This window comes from Mesoplodon mirus (assembly GCF_964341445.2).
Source record: "Mesoplodon mirus genome assembly, chromosome: 19".
Lineage (NCBI taxonomy): Eukaryota > Metazoa > Chordata > Mammalia > Artiodactyla > Ziphiidae > Mesoplodon > Mesoplodon mirus.
In genome coordinates this window covers 64,947,953-64,970,752 of record NC_138995.1, presented here as the reverse complement: position 1 = coordinate 64,970,752, position 22,800 = coordinate 64,947,953, and the positions used below count along the sequence as shown (strand labels likewise).

The 22,800-nt window shown below is 45.2% G+C and overlaps 1 protein-coding gene across 12 annotated transcripts in view; it reads left to right on the top strand.

Annotated features, from left to right (window-relative positions):
* The first annotated feature begins 746 nt into the window (after positions 1-746).
* LOC309795714 (zinc finger protein 606-like) overlaps positions 747-22,800 on the top strand; it is a 31,984-nt gene continuing 9,930 nt past the window's right edge. For 6 of the 12 annotated variants that reach the window (XR_014292342.1, XR_014292343.1, XR_014292344.1 and 3 more), the window contains exons 1-7: positions 747-1,123; positions 2,188-2,296; positions 3,029-3,085; positions 3,719-3,807; positions 11,909-12,035; positions 12,259-12,357; positions 17,668-17,785. Coding sequence is in view for 5 of the 12 variants with exons in the window: in XM_082608343.1 (XP_082464469.1) it covers positions 2,266-2,296; positions 3,029-3,085; positions 3,719-3,807; positions 11,909-12,035; positions 12,259-12,357; positions 17,668-17,785 (521 nt within the window). In the remaining 7 variants the exon portion in view is untranslated. Of the gene's footprint in view, positions 1,124-2,187; positions 2,297-3,028; positions 3,086-3,718; positions 3,808-11,908; positions 12,036-12,258; positions 12,358-13,056; positions 13,101-14,099; positions 14,159-14,412; positions 14,965-17,667; positions 20,454-22,800 lie in introns of those variants that run through there. The other 6 variants (XM_082608345.1, XR_014292348.1, XR_014292347.1 and 3 more) reach the window with 6 other exon arrangements.

Below are 22,800 nucleotides of genomic sequence, written 5' to 3'. Positions count from 1 at the left end.
GATCCTTTGAGGAGGCCAGAGCCCATGACTGCTCTGCTCAGAACCATGCCCTGGCTCACAGCCAGAGCCATTCCGATGCCCCTAAGGCTCTCTGCAATTGGCCACTCTCTCTCTGACCACCATGCTGTTCCCCCAACTAAACAGTCGAAACTAGGGTGGAGAAATGAACAGGCATGGCGAATAAGGAGCAAGGAGGAAGGGGCTAGGGAGCTCTGGGCAAAGGTCACCACCCAACACAGCTGGGAAGGAGGCCTCGGTCCAGCGGACTCAAATTCGTCTCGGTAACAAGGAGTAGGGCTTCATATGTGAGGGGAAGCTCAAAATTAGGTTCCTTGTCCGAAAAAGGTATCATAACAACCACTTCTTTACAATCTTGTAACTACTGAACGAAAAGGAAAGTCTCAGACTTCAACCAAGTTCCCACTGTTAAGTGCGGCTACCGCGAGCCGCCGTTTTACGGACGGGCAAACTGAGGCTCGCCGATCGGCGATTTACCGAGGCCCCCTAACGTAAGGCAGCGGTGGCTGGGGAGCGCGGTCCGCGGCTGGGAAAGCACCGCCCGCCTCGCCGAGGCCTCTGGCACGGCGGTCCGGGTAAATCCCTAGAAGGCGGAACTCGGAGGCCGAGCACCTCCAGGAACTTGCCAAGGAGGCGCTTCCGGTCCAGCCGGAAGCGCTCCGCCTGGAACTACCACTCCCAGCAGCCTGCGCGGCGCGTCCCGGTCGACGCCGGGCCGAGGTGGGTGGGGGGAGCGGCCGCCATTGTCCGCTGCTGAGGTGAGGCGGTCGCCCAGTCCGTGGGGTTGCTACTGCTGCCGCTGCCGCTGCCGCTGGCTGGGAGGGTCGGGAGAACGGGTGGGGAGAGCCGACGCCTACACTCGCGGCGGGCGCGACGCCAGGGCGGGTCCCTCGACCCGCCTACGGCCTCGCGGCCGCGCTGGAACGGCTGGGCGGGCCCGGGTGAGCCCTGCGCGTCGGGCCTTTGTCCTCCGGGCGGGAACCCCAGACGCACGGGCGAGCCGGGCCCAACGTCCCCGGCGAAGCAAACGCGAGCTTGTTAAGTCGTCCGCGAAGAGCGGCGGGCACTGTCCCTCAGGGGTGCGAGGCCGGTGGCTGCGAACCAGGTGAGTCCGGCCGTTCCCGGGACGGGCTGTGAGCATCGCACCCGCGGCAGGGTTGCGGAGGAAATCCGGGGCGGGAGGCCAGGAAGCAGGAGGCGAGGACGCCTCCGAGGCCGTTCCGGGGAGTCCACCTTTCCTTCCCTGGCGGCCGTTTCTCGTGCGAGTCCGTTCTCATCTGACGCGGAGGCAAGTCAAAAAGGGGTTGGGAACAGCCCAGGGCTCCTTTAAACGTACAGTGACCGAGGACTTTGTCAAGCTGCAGGCAAGAGTGCAGCATACTCAGTGTGCCGACTTGGAGTTCGGGCGCAGGTCCCGGTGCTCCTGGTGCCCAGTGGGCGTCCCAGTGCTTCATGCACGCTCCCAGGAATCCGCGGAGCTCTGCCAGTGGGCGTCGGGCCCTCAGAGAGGTGCGGGACTTGCATAAATAAGCCTAGAACTTAGGGAGTTGGGGATGGTCTGGGCTCCAAACCCGGCTTTCTGTTGGCCTCTGTACCAGCAGAGACAGACTTGGGCCTGGTAGGTCTTCCAGGTGGATTTTTTTTTTTTAAGATAAAATTTACGTAACATAGAATTAACCATTTAATCGTACAAGTCAGTGATTTTGTTGTGCTTTCTGAACGTTGTGGAGTCATCACCACTATATAATTCCAGAACATTTTCATAACCCCCCCCCAAGTAAAAAACCCCTGAACCCGTTAAGCAGTCATTCCCCCGTCCCGCCTTCCTTTCTGCTCTAGACAGCCACTTACGTGTGAAGCTTGTAGGTGGATTTTACAGTAATTTTCGTTAAATCAACAGAAAAGCTACCTTGTCGTTGTCAGTACCCGTCTCTTGAGAACCGTTGACAACTTTCTGCTCTCTTACTCTGGAACGTGCCCATTTTTCAGCTAATTCTTGTCACCCTTCATTTCTCTTAAGAAATTCTGTCATGTTTTTGACATGTAAATTGTACTCTTATAATGCTCTGTAGGAGTCTTCTGTTGTTTCTGTGGATGTGTTCTCTTTATTCCCACTGGATCTTCTGTGAGGAAAGACCATTTTTTGTCTTTTTTCACTTTTATCACTAGGTGGGTATTGCAGTTGCTTTCCGTAATCACCCAGATCCACTGCTCCTGGCCCAGCTCCTGGTGGGTTAATGCTGCAGGATGGCAGCCATCAACCCGTGGGCTTCCTGGGGTGAGTACAAATCTTGTTTCTTCTGGGCCTCCCCAGCAGTGATCTGCTGGAGAGGGGCTGAGGGCTTTTGGGATTGGAGCGGGGGGGTCTCTCTGTCTTGGTACATAATTAGAACTGAGTGACATTTCTTTAAAACATTGGTAGTTTGTATTAAAGGCAATGTAATTGTTGTGTATTTCATAGTCATCTCCTGAGAAGTCTCATTAGTTCTAAGAGATTTTCTAGTGATTTGTGTGACAGTCGTACGTACAAGCAAAATTTCTCTACTACTCCCGTATTTTTTACTATTATTATTGTTTCTTAGTATATAGCACTGGTTTATAATACAAGAACAATGTTAAAATAGTGTCAGTGGTGTGTTTTATCTTTAAACGACCTTTCATGTATTTGTCATTAAAGACATCAAAGAAGTATCTTTCTACTAATTTTTTTTTTAAATTAAGTAATGTTAAATTTTATCAAATACCTCTCCAGCCCATTTAAAGAGTTCTGTTCTTAATTATTCCGTTGCTGTATCATATCAATAAAATTCCTGAAAGTGACCCACCTGTGCATTTCTGCTCTAAATCTAGCTTATGTTGGGTTTGTTTCACACGTCCTTGGTCTCTGCTTACGGAATTTTGTTTTGCGCATTAGTGAGACAGTTCTCCTTTTCCATTTGTAGCCTTTAGTCACTAGGATTGGTGTCACAGTTCTTTCCTTTCCTTGTCCTAACCGGATCCTCTGATGCAGGTATCCTTACGGACCAGCCCTGGGGGATGGCGGCTGTTGACCCGTGGGCCTCCTGGGGTGAGTCAAGAACTTTTGTCCCCGGACTTCCCTGGTGGTCCAGCAGTTAAGACTCCACACTTCCATTGCTGGGGATGGGGGTTCCATCCCTGGTCGGGGAACTATGATCCGACATGCCTCATGGTGTGGCAAAAAAACCCCAAAAAACAAAAAACAACAACTTGTGTCCCTATCAGCCACATTGGTTAACATGTTGTGGTCTCTCCCAGCAGTAACCTGCCATTGCCAGGGAATTAGAGCCGAGGAGGAGGGGGCCGGGGACGTGGGGTCTGGTCCAGCTCTGTCTCTGGGCAGAGCTGGAACAGGGAGGGACCAGAACACTCCACTGGGGGATACAGTGTGATGGTATCTCCAGGACAGGATGCATGAGAATGAATGTGTGGCCACTTAGGGCTCAGGCCTAGAAAGTCTGTGAAGAGGCATTTTGCCTAAGACAGTGCCTCAGCAAGGCGGGATGGTTCATGTGTTTAGGCACATTCTTTAACTCCTCAGCCTCACTGCTTTCATCTATACCATGAGGAGGTAGGGTTTTCCCCTTGCCCAGAGGGGAAGGACAGCGTCAGGAGGTGGGACTCACGTGGGCACACTTCTGGCAGGGAGAACCGCCTCTGTGACTTCACTTTCCTCCCCCAGCTCTGTGTCCTCAGGACTCTACCTGGTGCGTGGAGAAGACCCCTGAAGAGAGGAGGAGGGCCCCCAGGCTTCCGACAGCCCAGGCCCAGGTGAGATGGGGCTTCTGCTTTTTCCTCAACGGTTGCCCTGTTCCCTAAGGTGTTCAGGGTGTTCCCGGCCATCCCAGTCGATGTACTTCCTCAGTTTACCACAGCTAGGGTTTGGGTAGAGAAGGAATCAGCTAGAAGTTTATTGATTCCTGAGCACAGGTCGGGAGAATTCTGTTTTCCATGACTTGCAGCCTCACTGTCAACCAGCCTGTTCAGAGTCCCGAGCCTCAGCTGTGCTATGGGCTGTTTGGTGGATAAGGGGCAGCTCCCTTTTGGCTAGCAGCCCCCTCCTCTTTTTCCCTCCCACCTTCCCTCATATATTCAGTGCCTGACTCAGATTGATGATGTCTGCTGAGCTCTGTGCTTACTGGGAAGAGAACAAGGTGACGTGTTAGCCCCCATCCTGAGGGGCTCCCATGCCACTTTCCAGGGTGGTTCAGTCGACTGCTGAGACCTCACCATCTGCCTAGTGCTGCACAAGTGGTTCAGGACACAAGCCAGAGATGCTTAGGGAGGCCCTGAGCCCTGGAGGAGCTGAGCACACCTGATGCCTTGGGAGAGTCTGCATAGAGGCCCTGGGGCCCAGAGCACCTGGGGTCCTTTTGCTGTGGAGAGGAGGCTGCCTGGGAGATAGGACACCCCTGAGCCAAGGGGCAAAGGGGACACGTCAGCCGGGTGGGCATAGCCTGGTGAGCAGGAATCTGGCCTCCTGTAGCAGCATGGGGACACACTGCATGACCAGCATCTGGGTGAAGGCTGACCATAATTAGATTTTAGGCCAAAGAGGCCAGGACAAACCCAGCCACATCCTGAATGCCCGCCACCGGACTGGGTCTCCATCCTGGTGGTAATGAGAAGCCTCCTAAGTGTTGGGAGCAGCAGGAACCAGGGTCGAGAATGTGGCTGGAAAGTGGCCCCTGGTGGGGGAGTGGAAAGAAGGGGGGCCGTGGGACGCAGGCTTCAGCCCGACCAGCGCCGGGAGCCAGATCTGAGAGGCACAGGGGAGGTGAGGCAGGAGGACGTCGGGACTGTACGGGCACAGGGTGGCTCCCGCGAGAGACAGGGCAGCACAGGTTATGTCATCTCCCTCCTCCCCTCTTGCTCAGCCCCCTTACTGGAGGCAGCCACTTAAAACAATTTTTTTAATAAAAGCTTTATTAAAATATCCATGTACCATAAAGTTCTAATTCTAGAACGTTTTCATCATTCCAAAAAGAAACCCTATACCCATTAGTAGTTACTCCCTGGTTCCCCAACTCTCAGCTCCTGGCAACCACTAATCTACTTTCTCTGTATTTGCGCATTGTGGGCATTTCATATAAAGGGAATCATATAATATATGGCCTTTTGTGTCTGGCTTCTGTCACTTAACCATATTTTCAAGCGTCCTGTATGTCGTATCGTTTATCAGTATTTTATTTCTTTTCATGACTTGGAAGTAGCCATTTTTAACTTACTGTTTCAGTTTCTTAGGGTTTTTTCTAAATGAGAAATTTTTATCCTAGTTCTTCAGATTTACATGTACTCTAATGATTCTCTGCTGTGAAAGACAAAAATAGTTTCATTACTATATTTAGATTTTTCATTTCTAAGTTAAAATAATGAATCGAGCAAATGTGAGATACTGTGATATAAAAATGTTAATAACATCTCTGCTTAGCTTTACCCCTCCCGCCAAGTTAAAAAAAAATTAACAAAACCTCCCACAGTTTCAAGGCTGACTGGTGAAGCACGTCGTGAGTATGCTGTCCCCACGTCACAGCACTGCCGTCTCAGGTCTGAGCCACGTAATGAGGGCATCACAGCTTGGGTGACTGGTGTTTGCTGCTCTTACAACGTGCGGTCATTTGCAGACAATCGATAGCGAAGCTAGACTAGGCTGAAAGATGGGCCCTGATCAGTTGCTTGGGAACAGAAGTTAGCTGTAGTGAAGTGCTGTGAAGAAGTTCTAATAACCACTGTGCTGCACTCTGCTGTCAATTTATGTGAGGGTTTCTGAGAGTTATTAGAGTTAATGCCGAGAAAATAAAATGGAGAATTAAAATAACACCACCCCCTAATGTCTGAAGAGTTGTGATTTGTGAGCATGTACTCCTGGCCCCTTCCCACACCCACTTTGGATGTTTCCCTGTGGGAAACTCAAGACTTGAGTGTGTGAGTTTTGTATTAAGTGAGGTCTTGGGAACACAAACAAGAGCCCCTTATCCCTCTGTTGTTCCCTCCAAACTAAATATTTATTGAAATAAAGCATTCACCTGGTGAAAATACCAAATGCTGTCATCCCTTGTTATCTGAATAGTCCGATCTTACAAACATGTTGGTTAGTGAAGTTTCAGCTAGTGGGAGCCCATTATTTTGATGAATAGGGAAAATAATAATAATATCCCAGCCCATATAAAAACCCCAGCCAGCCCCCCCAAATACGGAAACTCTCAAACCCCCACTATAACAATCCACCAAAGACTTCTGCACAGTAAACATTCACATAAAACACCAATTAATGGAATACTCTGCCTCCATCTTTGGTTGTCTCAAGGTTGAGCACAGTTTAGTTATATTTTCCTTCTCTGCAAAGAGCTTGCCCTAAAATATTAATAAATAATGCAATTCTGAAGATGCCAGAGAGTATATCTGAACTTCCCCAGGTTCCATGAAGGGGCCAGTTGTCAGAGAATTCAGATAATGCAGGAGCAATCAGATGAGATCCTTAGCTGTCAGGCAAACAGCTAAGACCCAGCTCAGCACCCCCTCATCCTCCCTTAAACCCTCCTGTAGTTTAAACGTGAGGCTGGTGTGTCAGATTTCATAAAGTGCCGTAGAATGTCTAGATAAATGATTATACTTGTGTACAAAGCAACATGTCCAAAAATGTTTATGAGAATTTGGGTGAAACATCTTTGCAAGTCATCCTGGCAGATGATATTTGGAAAGTAGGAGTTCAGGTAAGGGTTACCTGTGAAATGGAAGGGCTCACTCCTACCCAGGGGGTGGGGCCCTTCTCTGTCCTGCGTCCTTGCTCCTAAGCATTAGGTAACAGTGAGACTTTCATCTCCCAGCCCCACCCCTTGTCTCTACAGTTGGTGAGACTAGGTGCCTATCTTCTGCTGTCTCTTCTGTTTCATCACCAGCCTCAGTTTTGCATTTTCTTTGCATCCCTAAGGCCTCCTCGAGTTGTGAGCCCTGACATTGGGGCATATTCCACTGGGGGTCTTTTTCCTTCCTGATTGGCAGTCCATGGGCCCTTGCAGTTTTGATGACATCTCTCAACTCTGAAAATACTTTTTATTTAAATTTTTATTTTGACAAGTTCCATAACTGCAGAAAAGTGTAAAAAGTGATTAAACAGACAGGGTCCCACTCCAAATTAATCATCGTTGATGTTTTGCCATATTTGCTTTTCGTTCCTTTTAGTCCCCAATCACATTGTTTTCACACCCTTCCTGACAACAACCACTTAAGATATGTACACAGTTAATCCATTTTCATACTCAACTGTAGGTAATAAACTCTGTAGACATTATATAATAGGTAATAATCTGGTTCTTTTAACAATGCTTTTTCTACATGTAGCTTTTCTACACCTTTCAAGGTCAATTTTGAGGTCCATCCATGTGGTAGATGAAGGTCAAGTACATTTCTTTCGCCACCTCTATTCATCTCTTCTGAGAATAGGCTTACAAGTCCTTCCTCCTTACACCATTTTTCCTATTCCAAACGAAGCCCTGTGGGAGTTCTTGTGGTTTACTCTGTGCGCACGTGTGAGTTTATCTAGGCATAGCCTGGAGGCAGCGCCTTGCTGAGTTTTAGGGTGTTTGTGTTTTCAGTGTGACCAGTGCTGCCATGTGGCTCTGAAAGGGCAAAGCCCCTTCTCGGTCTCCCCACTCGGAGAAGGTGCCTATTTCCCTGCATCTTTGCTGCCACTTGACAATATTAATATCGGGTCTTTTAATTTTTGTTTACCTCCAAGACCACAAAAGTTTATTGCATTATTTTCATTTGCATGTCCTTGATTGCTAGTGAGGTTGAATATCTTTAAATGAGTTATTGGCCATCTGTATTTCCTTCTTTCTGTGTGTGTCTCCCATCCCTAGATTTCTGTAGATTCTCACAATATATAGGCATTTCATGCTTTCTGGATCCTGAGTCTTTGCCGCATATGGATTATTTTCTCCAAATCTGTAGCTTGTCTCTATGGTGTCTTTTATCAGTGAAATGTTTTTTGGTATATTTTTGTCAAATATATCTGTCTTTGTTTATGGCTAGTGTTTTGTGTCTTTTTTAAAGAAGTCCTGTGTTTTTTAAAAATTCCCTCCTGTTTTCCTTTATATTATTTTTCTGAGGTTGTCTATTAGATGGCCCCCTGACTGCTGTGTTTTTTATCTCTTCATATTCTCTGAGCCTCTTGTATTATCCTGTCGCATTTTACACTGAATCTTTCCAATCTGGGAATTTAAAGTATAGGTCATTGGAAGTTGGATGTGACTGCTGCCTGGATTCTCTGTCCTCTTAGCTGCTAAATTCGGTCTTTCCACCTGTGCAGATGTTGCTCATGTGTGCAGGGGCCCTCTGGTCTGTCTTTGTTTACCAGAGAAGAGCTGCGAGGCTGTGTCTGACAGATCTGCTTTGTACACCTGAGCAGGTCTGGTTCCTGATTGACCTGCCTCTAGGTCTCTGTCTCTACCTGTCTCTCTCCCTCTCTCTCCCTCCCTCCCCTGACAAGTCTCACTCTAATCTCCATGTGCCTCGGTGGGCCAGGATCACCAGGTCGGTTCTGCTTCCGGTTTCCTGGGTGCACAGCTGGCTGTTAGGCCACAGACCCCTCCCCTCTCCCTGTGTTGGGCTGAAGCGGTCTGAACTCCACGGTAGTCACTCATCCTGAGAACCTCCCGCACTCTTGAGTATGAGGAGGGTCCAGGGAGTTTTGCCCATAAGGCAAAGTGGCTGGCAGGAATATGGGGCAACTGGCAAAGTTGTCCTGAATATAGAGGTCCTGAGTATAGACCTTGCAGCCTGATTCTCCTGACTTCAGTGGCATTTAAGCTCAGAGCCCAGAGCCTCTCCTGGGGTCCTGCTTCCCCTGCAGCCCCTTCTAACGTGCAGGCCTGGGGTCTCCTTTGCTCTGTTTCCTTGGTCAGCCACACTCATCTCCCCATCCTCCGGGAATGTGTAGAACGCCACATGCCGACAGGCTCTTCGCTGGCCCGTTACGTCGTTTACTTTCTTAAAAAAAACTTTAGGAGATTTTAAAACCCTACGAGTTTCCTGTTGCCGCTGTAACAGATTACCACAAACTTAATGGCTTAGAACAACATGAATTTATTCTCATGCTCTGGAGTCTGAAGTCTAGAATGGGTCCAAAGGGTTGTGTTCCTTCTGGAGGCTCAGGGGAGAGGCTGCTTCCTTGGCTTTCACTCGCTTTCAGCTACCTGCCATTTCTTGGCTCATGGCCCCTTCCTCCATCTTCAGTGTGCATCACTCCGACCTCCGCTTGCATTGTCTCCTTTTCTCTGACGCAGACCCTCCTACCTCTTTCACTTGTAAGGACCCTTGTGATTTCATTGGGCCCACTGGATAATCCAAGATAGTCTTCCCCTCTCAACATCCTTAACGTAATCACATCTCTGTAACTATGACATCTTTTGTCATATTAAGGTAACAGTCATTAGGACGTGGAGGTCTTTGGCAGTGCCATTATTCAGCTGACGACAGACACCCACATTCACCAGCCTTAGCAAATGTCACCTTCCAGCTTTCTGCCTTTTCATTTATTTGGACAACCTTTAAAAAAAAAACGAGTATTTTATAGTGAAGCACAGATACTGTATCATTTCACACTTCTGTGTATGTATCTGAGACATACATACCTTTTAGAAGATAAACACAATACCTTTACACACCCAACAAAATTAACACCAGTAATTCCTTACTATTACCTAATACCAAGCCCGTATTCGCTTTTCCCCACTTGTCCCCAAAATGTCTTTTGCAGTTGTTTATTCAGATCAAGATCCAAGCCAGGACCGCATGTTGCATGTGCTTCATATACTGAAGAAACCAGGTCACCTGTCTTGTTGGGTTGCCTGATTTTGCCCTTGGGATGACCTTGGATGAGCTCCTCTATACTGCTGTTTCCCATAGACTGGTAGGTGAGCTAGGGAATAGGGCAGATTCAGGCTTTGTATTTTGGGCAAGAGTACTTGATAGGTGGTGCTGGGTCCTTCCTACTGTCCTGCATCAGTGGGCACAGGTTGTCTGGTTGGCCCACTTCCAGATGATGTGATGGATTAGTGGGTGCAGGTATTGTCAGCCTGACCCCTCCATCGGACATTTCCCTTTCTGCCTTTCACCCGTGGTTTAGCAGTCATCGATGATCATTGCCAATGTCCACTATTTTAGTAGGGGTTGCAGAATCTCTCTAGTGATTTCATTCCTTCTGTGTCAATTAGATGTGGTGGTTTTGTTCCTTCTTAAGTATGTGTATGGGGATCTGTTGGGGTCTTGGGAAGGGTGGGAGGTGAACTTGTGGCTCAGTCCACCAGCTTGACAGCTGCCACGATGTGGGTTTGGACCTTGTTAACTATTGAACTTTGAAGCCATCTAAGTAGGTGCACCCTTCAGGGAGATTAGGGAGCGTGAGACGGGCACACCAGGAGCACCCTGGGTAGGAAGCCTGGCCTCCCAGCTGGTCTCCCAAGTGTGACCACTCTGAAAGTGCATTGAGTTTAGGTATGGTGCACACTTCGGTTTTGTGCACTTCTCTACCCGAATGTTACATTTAAGTAAAAAAAGTTTACCCAAAAAATGTAGAAGCAGCAGCCAGTAAGGAAACTGAGGCCTGGGCATGACTGTAAGAGGAAAATCAAAAAATTGGAATTGAGAAGTCCAAGGTTAGGGAGGGTTTCACTAAAGGAGGTTGTGAATAGCCGTTGTAAATGCTTTTTGGAGTTAGAGAATCACTGGAGCAGAAGCAGTTCTGTGTTTCAAGCCAGTCATGTGAAGGTGGAGGAGGAGCAGTTCAGACTAGCAGAGTAAAGTCTACACTGAACCAGCATGAGGGCTGACCCTGATCAGGGATGACTCACAGGACAGAAAGGAAGGCCGCATGCGGGTGGAAGAGAAGTGATTAGCAGGCTGTGAGGAAGTGGAAGGATGCTTGGAGCGGAAGCGCACTGCACGTGTATCCATTCAGTGGGTGTTTGTCCTGGGGATGATTCTGCACTGACATGGAGGGGAGGACCGTAGTGCACAGACAGGCCAAGAGGGGGCCCTAGGAAGGAGCAGGGGCTGCGGGGTTTGTCGCCCACTCACCTCCCATGAAGCACAGCTCGCTCCCCAGTCCCCCTGCCCCACCCTGGAAGTGCCCAGATACCTGAGTCTCACGTTGATGGCTTCAAAGGACTGTAAGGGATGCATTCATTGCAAAAATCAGACTTCCCTTTAGCTTTCTAGTGGGTATTCCTGGTTCTCTTTTTCCTAAAAACATCAGTTTGAACTTTTTCAAACTCAAAGTGCTTTGACAGCAACTGTAAGTGATTCTCTTTGGCTTGGGCTGCTCTGCTCAATCCTGTCTCACCCCTACCTCCAGTCCTTGGGTCAGAGACAATCTGGGAGTGGAAGTGTCTCTCCTGTGGCCAGGAAGGCGGTCACCCTTCCAGATCCTAGATCCACACGTGGAGCAGACTTGAGCCCCAGGTTCTCTGGTCTGTGACCAGGGCTCAGAGTCTGCATCCACCCTGGTCCTGGTCTCGGTCTTATTAAGTGTCTGCAGTTCCAGAGAAGCAGGAGGAATTGCCCAGATGGGAGTCCTGTCCATACTAGCCAGTGTTAACTAGAATTGGGCAAGATCTTAGGAGAGACCTGTTCATCTTTATTGTGGTTATTGTGGGCCCAGATATCTAACTCCCTAAGAGTACATCCCAAATGCAGGGCCCTGGGTGGCTCCCAGTGAGACCTGACCCATGTCATTGAGAATACTGAACGCATCCAGGACAATTCCTCTATGTACTCTCTCCACCCCAGGGCTGTCAGCCTCACTCCAGCCCCAGAAAACACTGGAGCGGGGGTAGCTCCGGGCTGAGGAGGAACATGTGTGCTCTTTTAGGAACCAGTGACCTTCAAGGATGTGGCTGTGGACTTCACTCAAGAGGAATGGGGGCAGCTGGACCCTATTCAGAGGACCCTGTACCGTGATGTGATGCTGGAGACCTATGGGCATCTGCTCTCTGTGGGTAAGGCGGGGACTGCCCAAGTAAACGATGCTGTCCCCCTTGCGATCCCCCTGTGCTACTCTCTGTTTACAAGCTTACGAGGCTTCAGAAGGGCTGAGATGATCTTGAGCCCTGAGGTTCAAGGACGATATTGCTCATAAAGCATGAAGTGAAGTCATTCATGAGAAATAGGCAAGGGAGGGTTACATGGCTCTACAAGTCTGTGTTTTTCCTCCACATGTAGGGAATCAGATCGCCAAGCCCGAGGTCATCTCCCTGTTGGAGCAAGGAGAAGAGCCGTGGTCAGTGGAGCAGGCATATCCTCCTGAAGGCACTTGTCCAGGTGAGAGCAGACCCCAGGTGGGAGCGAGGAACCTTCCTCCAAGCCCTCCTTGTTTGAGAAGTGGGCTGAGGCCGTGAGGAGTTCACTTCCTCAGAGACAGTCACAGTTCCTTCCAAGGAGCTTTACCCCTTATATTGACTTTTTTCTGCTGTTGATTCAGAGCAAAGATGCCCACCTTTTTAACACGGTAACAGTTTTTGTATGCTACAGTTTCCCTCCCCACCTCTCATGTTCTCTGCTTTGTCCCTTTGTCTAAGAAGACTTCTCATTCATTTACCTGCTTTTTAATTTTTTTTTTTTTTTTTTTTTTTTTGCGGTACGCGGGACTCTCACCGCTGTGGCCCCTCCCGCTGCGGAGCACGGGCTCCCGACGCACAGGTTCAGCGGCCACGGCTCACGGGCCCAGCCGCTCCGTGGCATGTGGGATCTTCCTGGACCGGGGCACGAACCCGTGTCCCCTGCATTGGCAGGCGGACTCAACCACTGCGCCACCAGGGAAACCCCTGCTTTTTAATTTTTTATTGCTAAACTTGTGGCCTGTAGTCACTAACTCTTCTTTCGAAAAAACAACAAAAAATGTTTTTTTAATATAGATAATGTATTTACATGATTCAAAAAACTCAAAGCTATATAAAATATAAGCTGAAAAAAATCTCATTTATACTCTCTCCTCTTATCCACATTATTATTATTCTCCAGAGAGACACACAGACAGACACACAGACACACAGATGCACACACAGGTAACCACTTTCCTTTTACTATAAATTTTGGGGTTATTTTATTAATGGTTGCCCTGGGAATTACAATTAACATCTTAATTTATAACAATTTAGTTTGGGTTACTATCAGCTTAATTTTGATTGTATATAAAAACTTCGCTTCTGTATAGCTCTGTCCTCCCTCTTTTGTGCTGTTATTGTCACAAATTACATCTGTACATTGTGTCTCAACATAGATTCATAACAGATTTATAATTTATTTATAATTATTGCTTTATGTAGTTGTCTTTTAAATCAGATAGGAAACAAACAAAAAATGCATTTGTATGCTCTTCTTGTATTTACCTATGTAGTTACCTTTACTGGTGGTCAGTATTTCGAGTTAGTGTCTTTTCATTTCAACCTAAAGAACTCCTTTTAGCATTTCTTGTAGGGCAGGTTTACTAGCAGCAAACTCTTAGCTTTTGTTTATCGGAGAATGTCTTGATTTCTCCATTTTTGAATGATAGTTTTGCCAGGTATAGAATTCATGGTTGACATATTTCTTTTTCTCTCTGGCCTCCGTGGTTTCTGATGAGAAATAAGCTGTTTGTCTTGTTGAGGATCCCATGTATGTGATGACTTGCTTCTCTCTTGTTGCTTTCAGGATTCTCTCTTTGGCTTTGGCTTTTGAAAGTTTAATTACAGTGTGTATGCATGGGCCTTCTAGATTCCCAGGAATATGTTAGGACTTTTCAAATCTATGGACATCTCACTCCTCGGGTTTTACTTTCATTTTCTGGTTTGTGTATTGTGTACCCCATCTGCTTTCCATCACCTCAGACAGTAACGCTTTAAAACATTGCCATTAAATGTTTGACACATACCTACTTCCTAGAAGTTTTTAGCGCTATGCAAGTTCCCACAAGCCTTTCAAGTGGGGGTCTTCCTGGGAACCACCAAACAGGTCAGATAATGACTGTTCTTTGGGAATGAGGCTTTGAAAAAGCTCTAGCTTTGTTCTGTTCCTTCTATCACCAGAACTGTGAGCTGTTATTTTCCAAGGCTACTGCTGAGTTGAGGAGTCAGATGGGATTAGGGTAAGTTAAAATGCCACAAAACTCACCGTTATTATTGAAACTCAGTTTTCCTTGAATAAACTCTCCCTGGGTTGCTGCAAGGCTTTGGTTAATTTAGATAATTCTGAAGAAACTTATTCTGTCAGGTTTTGCCAGTTTTATGGTTGCTTTTATGGAGTGGTGAAATTTCACTGACATCTTACCGAGGTTAATTACTTGCAATAATTTCGATTGTTTGTTTCCTGAGTTTCTTTATGCAACTATAAGCATATAGGCATATGTAGTTACTTTTCACCTTTCCAAAAGTAGAATACAATACACATCGTTCTGTATCTTGTTGTTTTTAATTTAACGATGTACCATGGCCCCCTCTTGAGTCCTGAGGTTGGACATCTTCCTATCTAACAAAGTGAACTTTTGTGGAGTCTTACCAGTTGCCCCCTATCTGGATCTGAAACCTTCCACCAAGGAGTCATGAATTCCAGTAGCTTTAATGGTCAGTGCTGACCATTCTAAGTAACTGTCCTGAGCCCTGTGGTTCCACCACCTCCATCCTTACACTTCTGCCTTCTTGGAAGTCATCTCAACTGTCTCCTTGATCTTGATAGAACCAGGAATCTCGGCTCTCCCTTCTAGATTGTTTCCCCGTCTTCCTGATCTATATCCCTGATGCCAACCTTCTGTGAGTCCGCTAAGCTGGAAATGGGGAAGTCATTCTGACTGCCTGCTCTTTCCTCTCTAAGAAGTAATCTCTTGTCTGACTTCTGAGATTTTCTTCCTCTGAAATGTCAGCTGTGTCATTCAGCTTCCACCAACATCACCCTCAGGTAGGCACCCTCATAAAATTCCAGCTCAAGTTGGTGAGTGAATTATTATTTGTTATTAGCCCCCTCAGATGTTGTTTCTAGATTTATATCCCTGAAATCTTCCATTATGAGGTCTCTGCCAGTAAACCTACAGTGACTTGAGTTGCCTTTTAAATAACTCTGACCAGATTTCAAGACCTTCCAATTTTTTCTATTATTTTGCTCATTTCCTGACTAGTTCCTGCAGTTTACTCAGCTGGCATCCTTAAGGCCCTCCTTATATTTCAGTCACATCACACATGCCTTTGCTCATGCCATACCAGCAGTCTGTCTGTATTTGAGCCATGCCCAAAGACTGAGCTCATGTTATTTCTCTTGTGTGAAACCTTCCTTGATTGCTTCTGTTGTGGTCTCCTTTTCTGACCTGCCATCCACTTAGCATCTACAACCCCACAAACTCTCAGTGATGTAATGTGTGTATTCATAACTGTTTAGATTGTCACCTCATCACATAGATTATAATTTACAGGTGGAAGAGACACTCAGGCCATAAGTACTGAGTATGAAGCTGGACGGACATTGCTTATCTAATCAGTGACTTGGTCAGCTATCATTTTTAAAAGTTTCTACTGGAAAAATTCAAAAGTTGTTTGAAGATCATTCCCTAACTACTAGGAGCTAAGCTTAAAATTGATAGTAAGTGCCATTACTTGAGCAGAGTAGGATCTCTCTCTGTTGTAATGGACTTGGGTAGTAAAAGGGGGGAAATGGTATATAGTGAAGAAAGAAGAAGAACCTGGAGAAAGAGGACAAGGGTCTAGGCCCTGTTGGGTACCTGCAGCATTAGACCCTGTGGTATGCTGAATAATGATACCTGCCCCCGCAAAATGTCCACATCTGAAACTTGTGAATATGGTGCCTTATATGGCAAAAGAGACTTTTTCAGATGTGAATTAAACTAGGGATCTTGAGATAGATTATCTTGGATTGTCTGGATGGGCCCTTGTTATCATGAGGTCGTTCTAAGAGTGAGGCAGGAGTGTCAGAGACACAGAAATGTGACTGACAGAAGCAAAGGTTGGAATGATACACTTTGAAGACGGAGGGGGGAGCTACGAGCCAAAGAATGCAGGCAGCTTTTAAAGCTGGAAAAGGCAAGGATGTGGATTTTCCCCTAGAGCTTCTGAAGGAAAGCTGTCTTGATTTTAGCCCAGTGAAAGCCATTTAGAACTTCTGACTTTCGGACTGTGAGACAGTGAGTTTGTTATTTTAAGCCACTACACGTGTGGTAATTTGTTACAGCAGCAATAGGAAACTAATACAGACCCCTGTTGTTGGAGGACTGATACCTCAGCAGTGATGATAGGTAGCTTCCACATATTGAATTTGCCAGACATTTTGCTGGATTCACAATCTCATTTAATCTTCAGAAAAGTCACGTAAGGATAGTGGCAGAGCCAGTACTAAAATACAGATTATTAGACTATAACTCCTGTATTTGCTTCATTGCAGTGTGCTGTCTTTCCAGTCTATCTCTTCTGTCATTATTCTACACATGTTAGAAGAACTTTAGGAGTATCCTGAAACCATGTGATTTTTGCCATTCGGGCGGATGATTTTGTGTTATTGACTGAACTCTGTGAGATAGAAAATAATGTGATAGCTTGAAACCTTTGTTGGTGATACTTTCTCTTAACCCCATCCCCTTCTTTTTTTGGCAGGTGTCAAAGTAGGGGAACAGTAAGGACATTATAACATAGAAATGAATTAGCACACTTTAATAATTGAAACATTAGTTGCTGAGGGGCTGGTTGTTCATCTGTCTTTTGTTAAACCTGTTATTATTTTTTCACCTTAATAGTATTAAATGCATCTGGATCCTCCAGACAACCCCCAGGTTCAGTGATTCACTAGAAGGACCCCCTGGACTCAAAAGGCATTATATTCAGGGTAATGGTTTATTACAGTGCAAGGACACAAAGCAACATCAGCAGAGGGTAAAGGTGCATGGAGCTAGGTCTGGAGGAAACCAAATGCAAGCTTTCAGTAGTTCTTTCCCAGTGGAGTTGCAAAGAACTCACTTAATTCCTTCAGCAATGAGTTGTGTGAAGTGTCATCTACTAGGGAAGCTTGCCCAAGCCTGCGAGTCCAGGGTGTTTATTGGGGGTTGGTCATTTAGACACACATGACTGACTGAGTAATCATGGAAGCTCCAGAACCCCAGAAGGAAAGCAAGTGTTCACCATAAATGACATTGTTTGTACAAACTATCTAGAGAAGTTGGTGCAGTATACTTCAAGGGTTCAAGCATTGCAGAACACTCCTATGAGTTAGAACATTCCAGGATCTCAGTCCTTAGGAGTTGGCTGAGGGCCAGTCATGAAACAGGCCTTCTTGGGAATGTGCAAAGTGTGACCAACTCAAGTGTGTAGAGTTAACTCTTTCCTGCACACACGTAATAACTGGTCCTCCTTTTCATGGGAAGATACTCCTAAATGGGTTTTATTCATATTCAGTGCACACTTTGCATTCTGGTTAACTACTTTTGTTCACTTTTTACTATTCTTCTCTTTCCTATTACGATCTTCTTCTGGGTTACAAGTCTATTTGGAAACAAGTTCATGCTTACCTTTTCAATAATATGGACAGTAAATCTTACCTTTTCCACTCTACTCTTAGAAGTTCTTTCCCTATGCTCTCATGGATATTTTCTGTTTATTTCAGAATGGATGAGAAATCTTGAAAGCAAAGCGTTGATCCCAACACAGAGCATTCTTGAGGAGGAACAGTCCCATAGCATGAAGTTGGAGAGATACATATGGGATGATCCTTGGTTCTCCAGGTTAGAAGTTTTGGGATGTAAAGACCAATTAGAAATGTATCACATGAACCAGAGTACAGCTATGAGGCAAATGGTCTTCATGCAAAAGCAAGTACTGTCTCAAAGAGGCTCTGAGTTCTGTGAACTTGGGGCAGGGTGTAGCCAGAGCCTAAGCATTGTTCCATCTCAGAAAGTTTCTCAAATAGAACATTTCTATAAGCCTCATACAAATGCTGAAAGTTGGAGATGTAACTCAGCCATAGTGTATGCAGATAAGATTACCTGTGAAAATAATGAGTATGACAAAGCCTTCTACCACTCCATGCAACCTGTTCACCCTGCAAGGGTGCAGACTGGAGATAATCTTTTCAAATGTACTGATGCTGTTAAATCTTTCAATCATATACTACATTTTGGTGATCATATGGGAATGCATACAGGAGAAAAACTATATGAATATAAGGAATGCCATCAAATCTTTAACCAGAGCCCATCATTTAGTGAACATCCAGGACTTCATATTGGAGGAAACCAGTATGATTACAAAGAATATGAGAATATCTTTTACTTTTCATCCTTTATGGAACATCAAAAAATTGGTCCTGTAGAGAAAGCATACAAATACAATGAATGGGAGAAAGTCTTTGGGTATGACTCATTCCTTACACAGCATACAAGCACTTACACTGCAGAGAAGCCCTACGAATATAATGAATGTGGGACGTCTTTCATCTGGAGCTCTTACCTTATCCAACATAAGAAAACTCATACTGGAGAGAAACCCTATGAATGTGATAAATGTGGAAAAGTTTTTAGGAATCGTTCAGCCCTTACTAAACATGAACGGACTCACACTGGAATCAAACCCTATGAATGTAATAAATGTGGAAAAGCCTTCAGCTGGAATTCTCATCTTATTGTACACAAGAGAATTCATACGGGAGAGAAACCTTATGTATGTAATGAATGTGGGAAGTCTTTCAACTGGAACTCCCATCTTATTGGACATCAGAGAACTCATACTGGAGAGAAACCTTTTGAATGTACTGAATGTGGGAAATCTTTCAGCTGGAGCTCCCATCTTATTGCCCACATGAGAATGCATACTGGAGAGAAGCCCTTTAAATGTGATGAATGTGAAAAAGCTTTTAGGGATTACTCAGCCCTTAGTAAACATGAAAGAACTCACTCTGGAGCAAAACCATATAAATGTACTGAATGTGGAAAATCCTTCAGCTGGAGCTCCCACCTTATTGCCCATCAGAGAACCCACACAGGAGAGAAACCCTATAACTGTCAGGAATGTGGCAAAGCATTCAGAGAACGTTCAGCCCTCACTAAACATGAAATAATTCACTCTGGAATTAAGCCCTATGAATGTAATAAATGTGGAAAGTCATGCAGCCAGATGGCTCACCTTGTTAGACATCAAAGGACTCATACTGGAGAGAAGCCCTACGAGTGCAATAAATGTGGAAAATCCTTCAGCCAGAGTTGCCACCTTGTTGCCCATCGGAGAATCCACACTGGTGAGAAACCCTACAAATGTAATCAATGTGAAAGATCCTTTAACTGTAGCTCTCATCTTATTGCACACAGGAGAACTCATACTGGAGAGAAACCATATAGATGTAATGAATGTGGGAAAGCATTTAATGAGAGTTCTTCCCTTATTGTACATCTGAGAAACCATACTGGAGAAAAACCCTACAAATGTAATCATTGTGAGAAAGCTTTCTGTAAGAATTCTTCTCTTATTATTCATCAGAGAATGCATAGTGGAGAGAAACGCTTTATATGCACTGACTGTGGAAAAGCCTTTAGTGGTCACTCAGCCCTACTTCAACACCAGAGAAATCATAGTGAAGAGAAACTCTGTGAATTGAATTGATGAGAGATTTTTCTTTTATTGTACATTTGATAACACGTTGCAAAAAACCCTATAAGTATAATCAAGAGGGGAAATTTTTAATACGAGTTCAGTAAGACTTCTCCCCTTACTAATCAGTAGAAATTATCTTCGTAGAAGAAACCTGTGAATGAAAAGAATAGGCAAAAGCCTTCCACAGTTGTGTAGCCTTTATTTAACATCAAATAATTACAGTGAAGAGGACACCAGGAATCCTACTTGAGCAACATGAACGTAGGGAATGAGACATCTTTTCGTAAGAGATCTCAACTATTTGTGGATCAGAGTGCATTGTTAAGGGAAAATCTTTATCCTAGGAAAAGTGTTTCAACTAGAAATACGCTGTTTCGCATCAAGCTGGAATATTGGATGGAAGCTTTACAGTAACATTTTGTGCGTCATTACGGAAACACAGATTGTGCTATTATAAGGGGAGGGTCTGGGTGCCCTTTAAGGAATAGAATATGGAATACTAAACCTGAATTTAAGGGAAAAAAAAGTGTTGAATGGGATATTTACTGTTGATCGAGATTAACCTTAGAAAAGGTTAGTGAATGAGATTACTAATGATGGAATGGTATTGCCCATAAGTATGAGACTGATGTTGGAACAAAAGGTGATACTTAATAACCCAGTGTGTCAGTGACCATGGTTTACTCATTACTGCATTGTTGGACAATTAGTTTGTAATGTGTTTTAGGCAGTCACTGTAAGTTATAAATTATGGATACTGAGTCAATATACATAACAAAAAAGGAATAAAAAGGACACAAAATTGTATATACATATCTACTATAACATCTAAAAAGTGTATATGCATAACGACTGGAAAGACTCATGGATAAATTAACCCAGTTAAGGTTTTTTTTAAAGTTTTACAAACACATACAGCACTTATCATGTGCTAGACTTTGTTTTAAATACTCTTCAAATATTAACTTGTTCAGTCCCGTTAACTCTATGAGATAGGTACTATTATTAGCCCAGTTTTACAAAGGGAGAAACTGAGGCAGAAATCATGAGAAACCTACCTAAGGACACACAGCTAGTTAGTAATAGAAAGATTGTTTGGCTCCAGAGATTGTTTTAACCACTGTGTTGCACTGCCCCTGCAGTGATTTTTTTCCCCTAATGTTTTTTTTTAAATTTTGTCCAGTGTTCTTATAGTAGATATTTGATAATAAAAATCAAATTCCTAAACAATGAGAAATAAAGTTACCTGGCTTTCTGCCCTGTGGGATTTCGGGTACCATGAGAGCAAAGCTCCCTTTGGAATATGAAGTCTGGATTGGACATTCAGAATCAGTGCATTTTCTGGGCCCTGGGTTCCCTAGAATTTCACCACCTATGACTCTGAAGATTACAGCAGAGCAGGGGCTGGAGGACTCACTGGAGGTTTGGGCAAGTCAGAGGAAATGCCCCTTGATGGGTTTAGAATGCCCTTCATGAGGCAGAGGGCAAGAGACACATCTGCACATGAGAGCACCATTTCTCAAGGTCTCCCTAGAATTCAATGTTTATATTTTCTTTATCTTCTCCAGATGAAGAGATTACTTGATAGTAGGGAAGATTCAGAAGGGAAAGGAGCTAATCAGTCATAAAATGAGGAAGTTTCTCTGAGTGCTCAGAGTGGAAAGGGGGCAAGATGAATAGGAGGACTTGGGTGGCGTTTCTTCGGTTCACAAATATTTCCTGTATTTCCCTAAGGTACGGCTATAATTAGGGGCCAGCAGTCCTTCCTGGATGGGTTTCAAGGGCATTGGTTAGCAATCCAGGGTACAGAAGGTTCATCTAGTTCTCGAGGGGTCCATGACTCTCCAGTGGTTGAGAAAAAGTGGCCTGCTGGTATGGTGGGACTCTGTGCTCACTGTCAGACTCCCGTAGCTGGCGCTTCCATAGGTATGTAACACTGACCCTACCTTAATGTATAGGGGTTACACAGTAAAGGTTGCCGGGGTAAATTAATTGGATTTCTTGTGTGATTTGTGCAGAGATCCTTGGAGAGAACAGAGGCAGCACTATTAACCTCTGTATGACACAGCAGCCTAATGCATCAAGAGGTGTACTGCCAATATATGGGTATTGTATCCTAATACCCAAAGTAATACACTTTGAACCCAGATTTTCTGAGTTAGGGACTACAAAGGATTTTGTAAGTCATACACAAATACTCCACAAGCATCCTGGCAAGTTCTGTAACTGTACCACCAAGCTTAGTATCTTTTAAAAAATATTTCTAAAAGGGCCTCCTGGACTTCTAAAGTGTCCTTCTAAAAGGGTCCCAGACTTCTGCTTCCTCCTAGAAGGATTCCCTACCTCCCTACCACCTATTACACAACCTTGTGTATGCCAAGGGCTCTCAGGTCCCCTCTTACCTCCCTTATTCTAACCCACATCTAGCTCAGTTCATTGCCCTTTTGATCCCCACGCTCCACTCTTCCCCAACTCTGAAACCTGCTGGGCCCAGGTGGAACTCTTCATTCAGCCACCTTCTGCTGTGACTGAAACTTGGGTCTCCCCTCTGCACAGTACCTTTTCTTATGATCCTTGCAGGGAGTGGCTGCTTTCTCTCCCACTCTTCATTTGTTGCTTCTAGTTTGTTTTCCCTCCCTTCTCTCTAAAACTGAGTTCTGACTCTTGGGACACCAAACTGTCATATCACTCTTGCTTCCCTCTGTTGCAATCACCTTATGAATGGTTCACCCTTCCCATCCGTAAAGATTTCAGCTCTTGCTGTATTGCATCTAAAACCACCCCCATCATAATACTTCCTGATTTTATTGTCCAGGTAGATGATCTTCCTGTGTCCTGACCTCACAGTTCTTTGACCTGTCTGCTCACGGTTTTGTCACCCACCCTGCAACAGACAGTCACTCCCATTGTCATCCCTAGGACCATTCCATTACCAGTGACTGGAACCTCTCCACCATCGGTTTCAAGTGTCTTTTCCTAAGCTAGTTGGCTGTTTAGTACCAAGATTCCAACAATCCCTTCACTGAATCTTCCCTTACGCTTGCTCCCAGCAGACGACTTTGCTTCCTGTTTCCCTGAGTGACAGAAGCCAGCAGAGGCCTTACATGACATCTGTCCACCTTCCCTACCCACTTTCCGTAATTTCCGTGCCTTC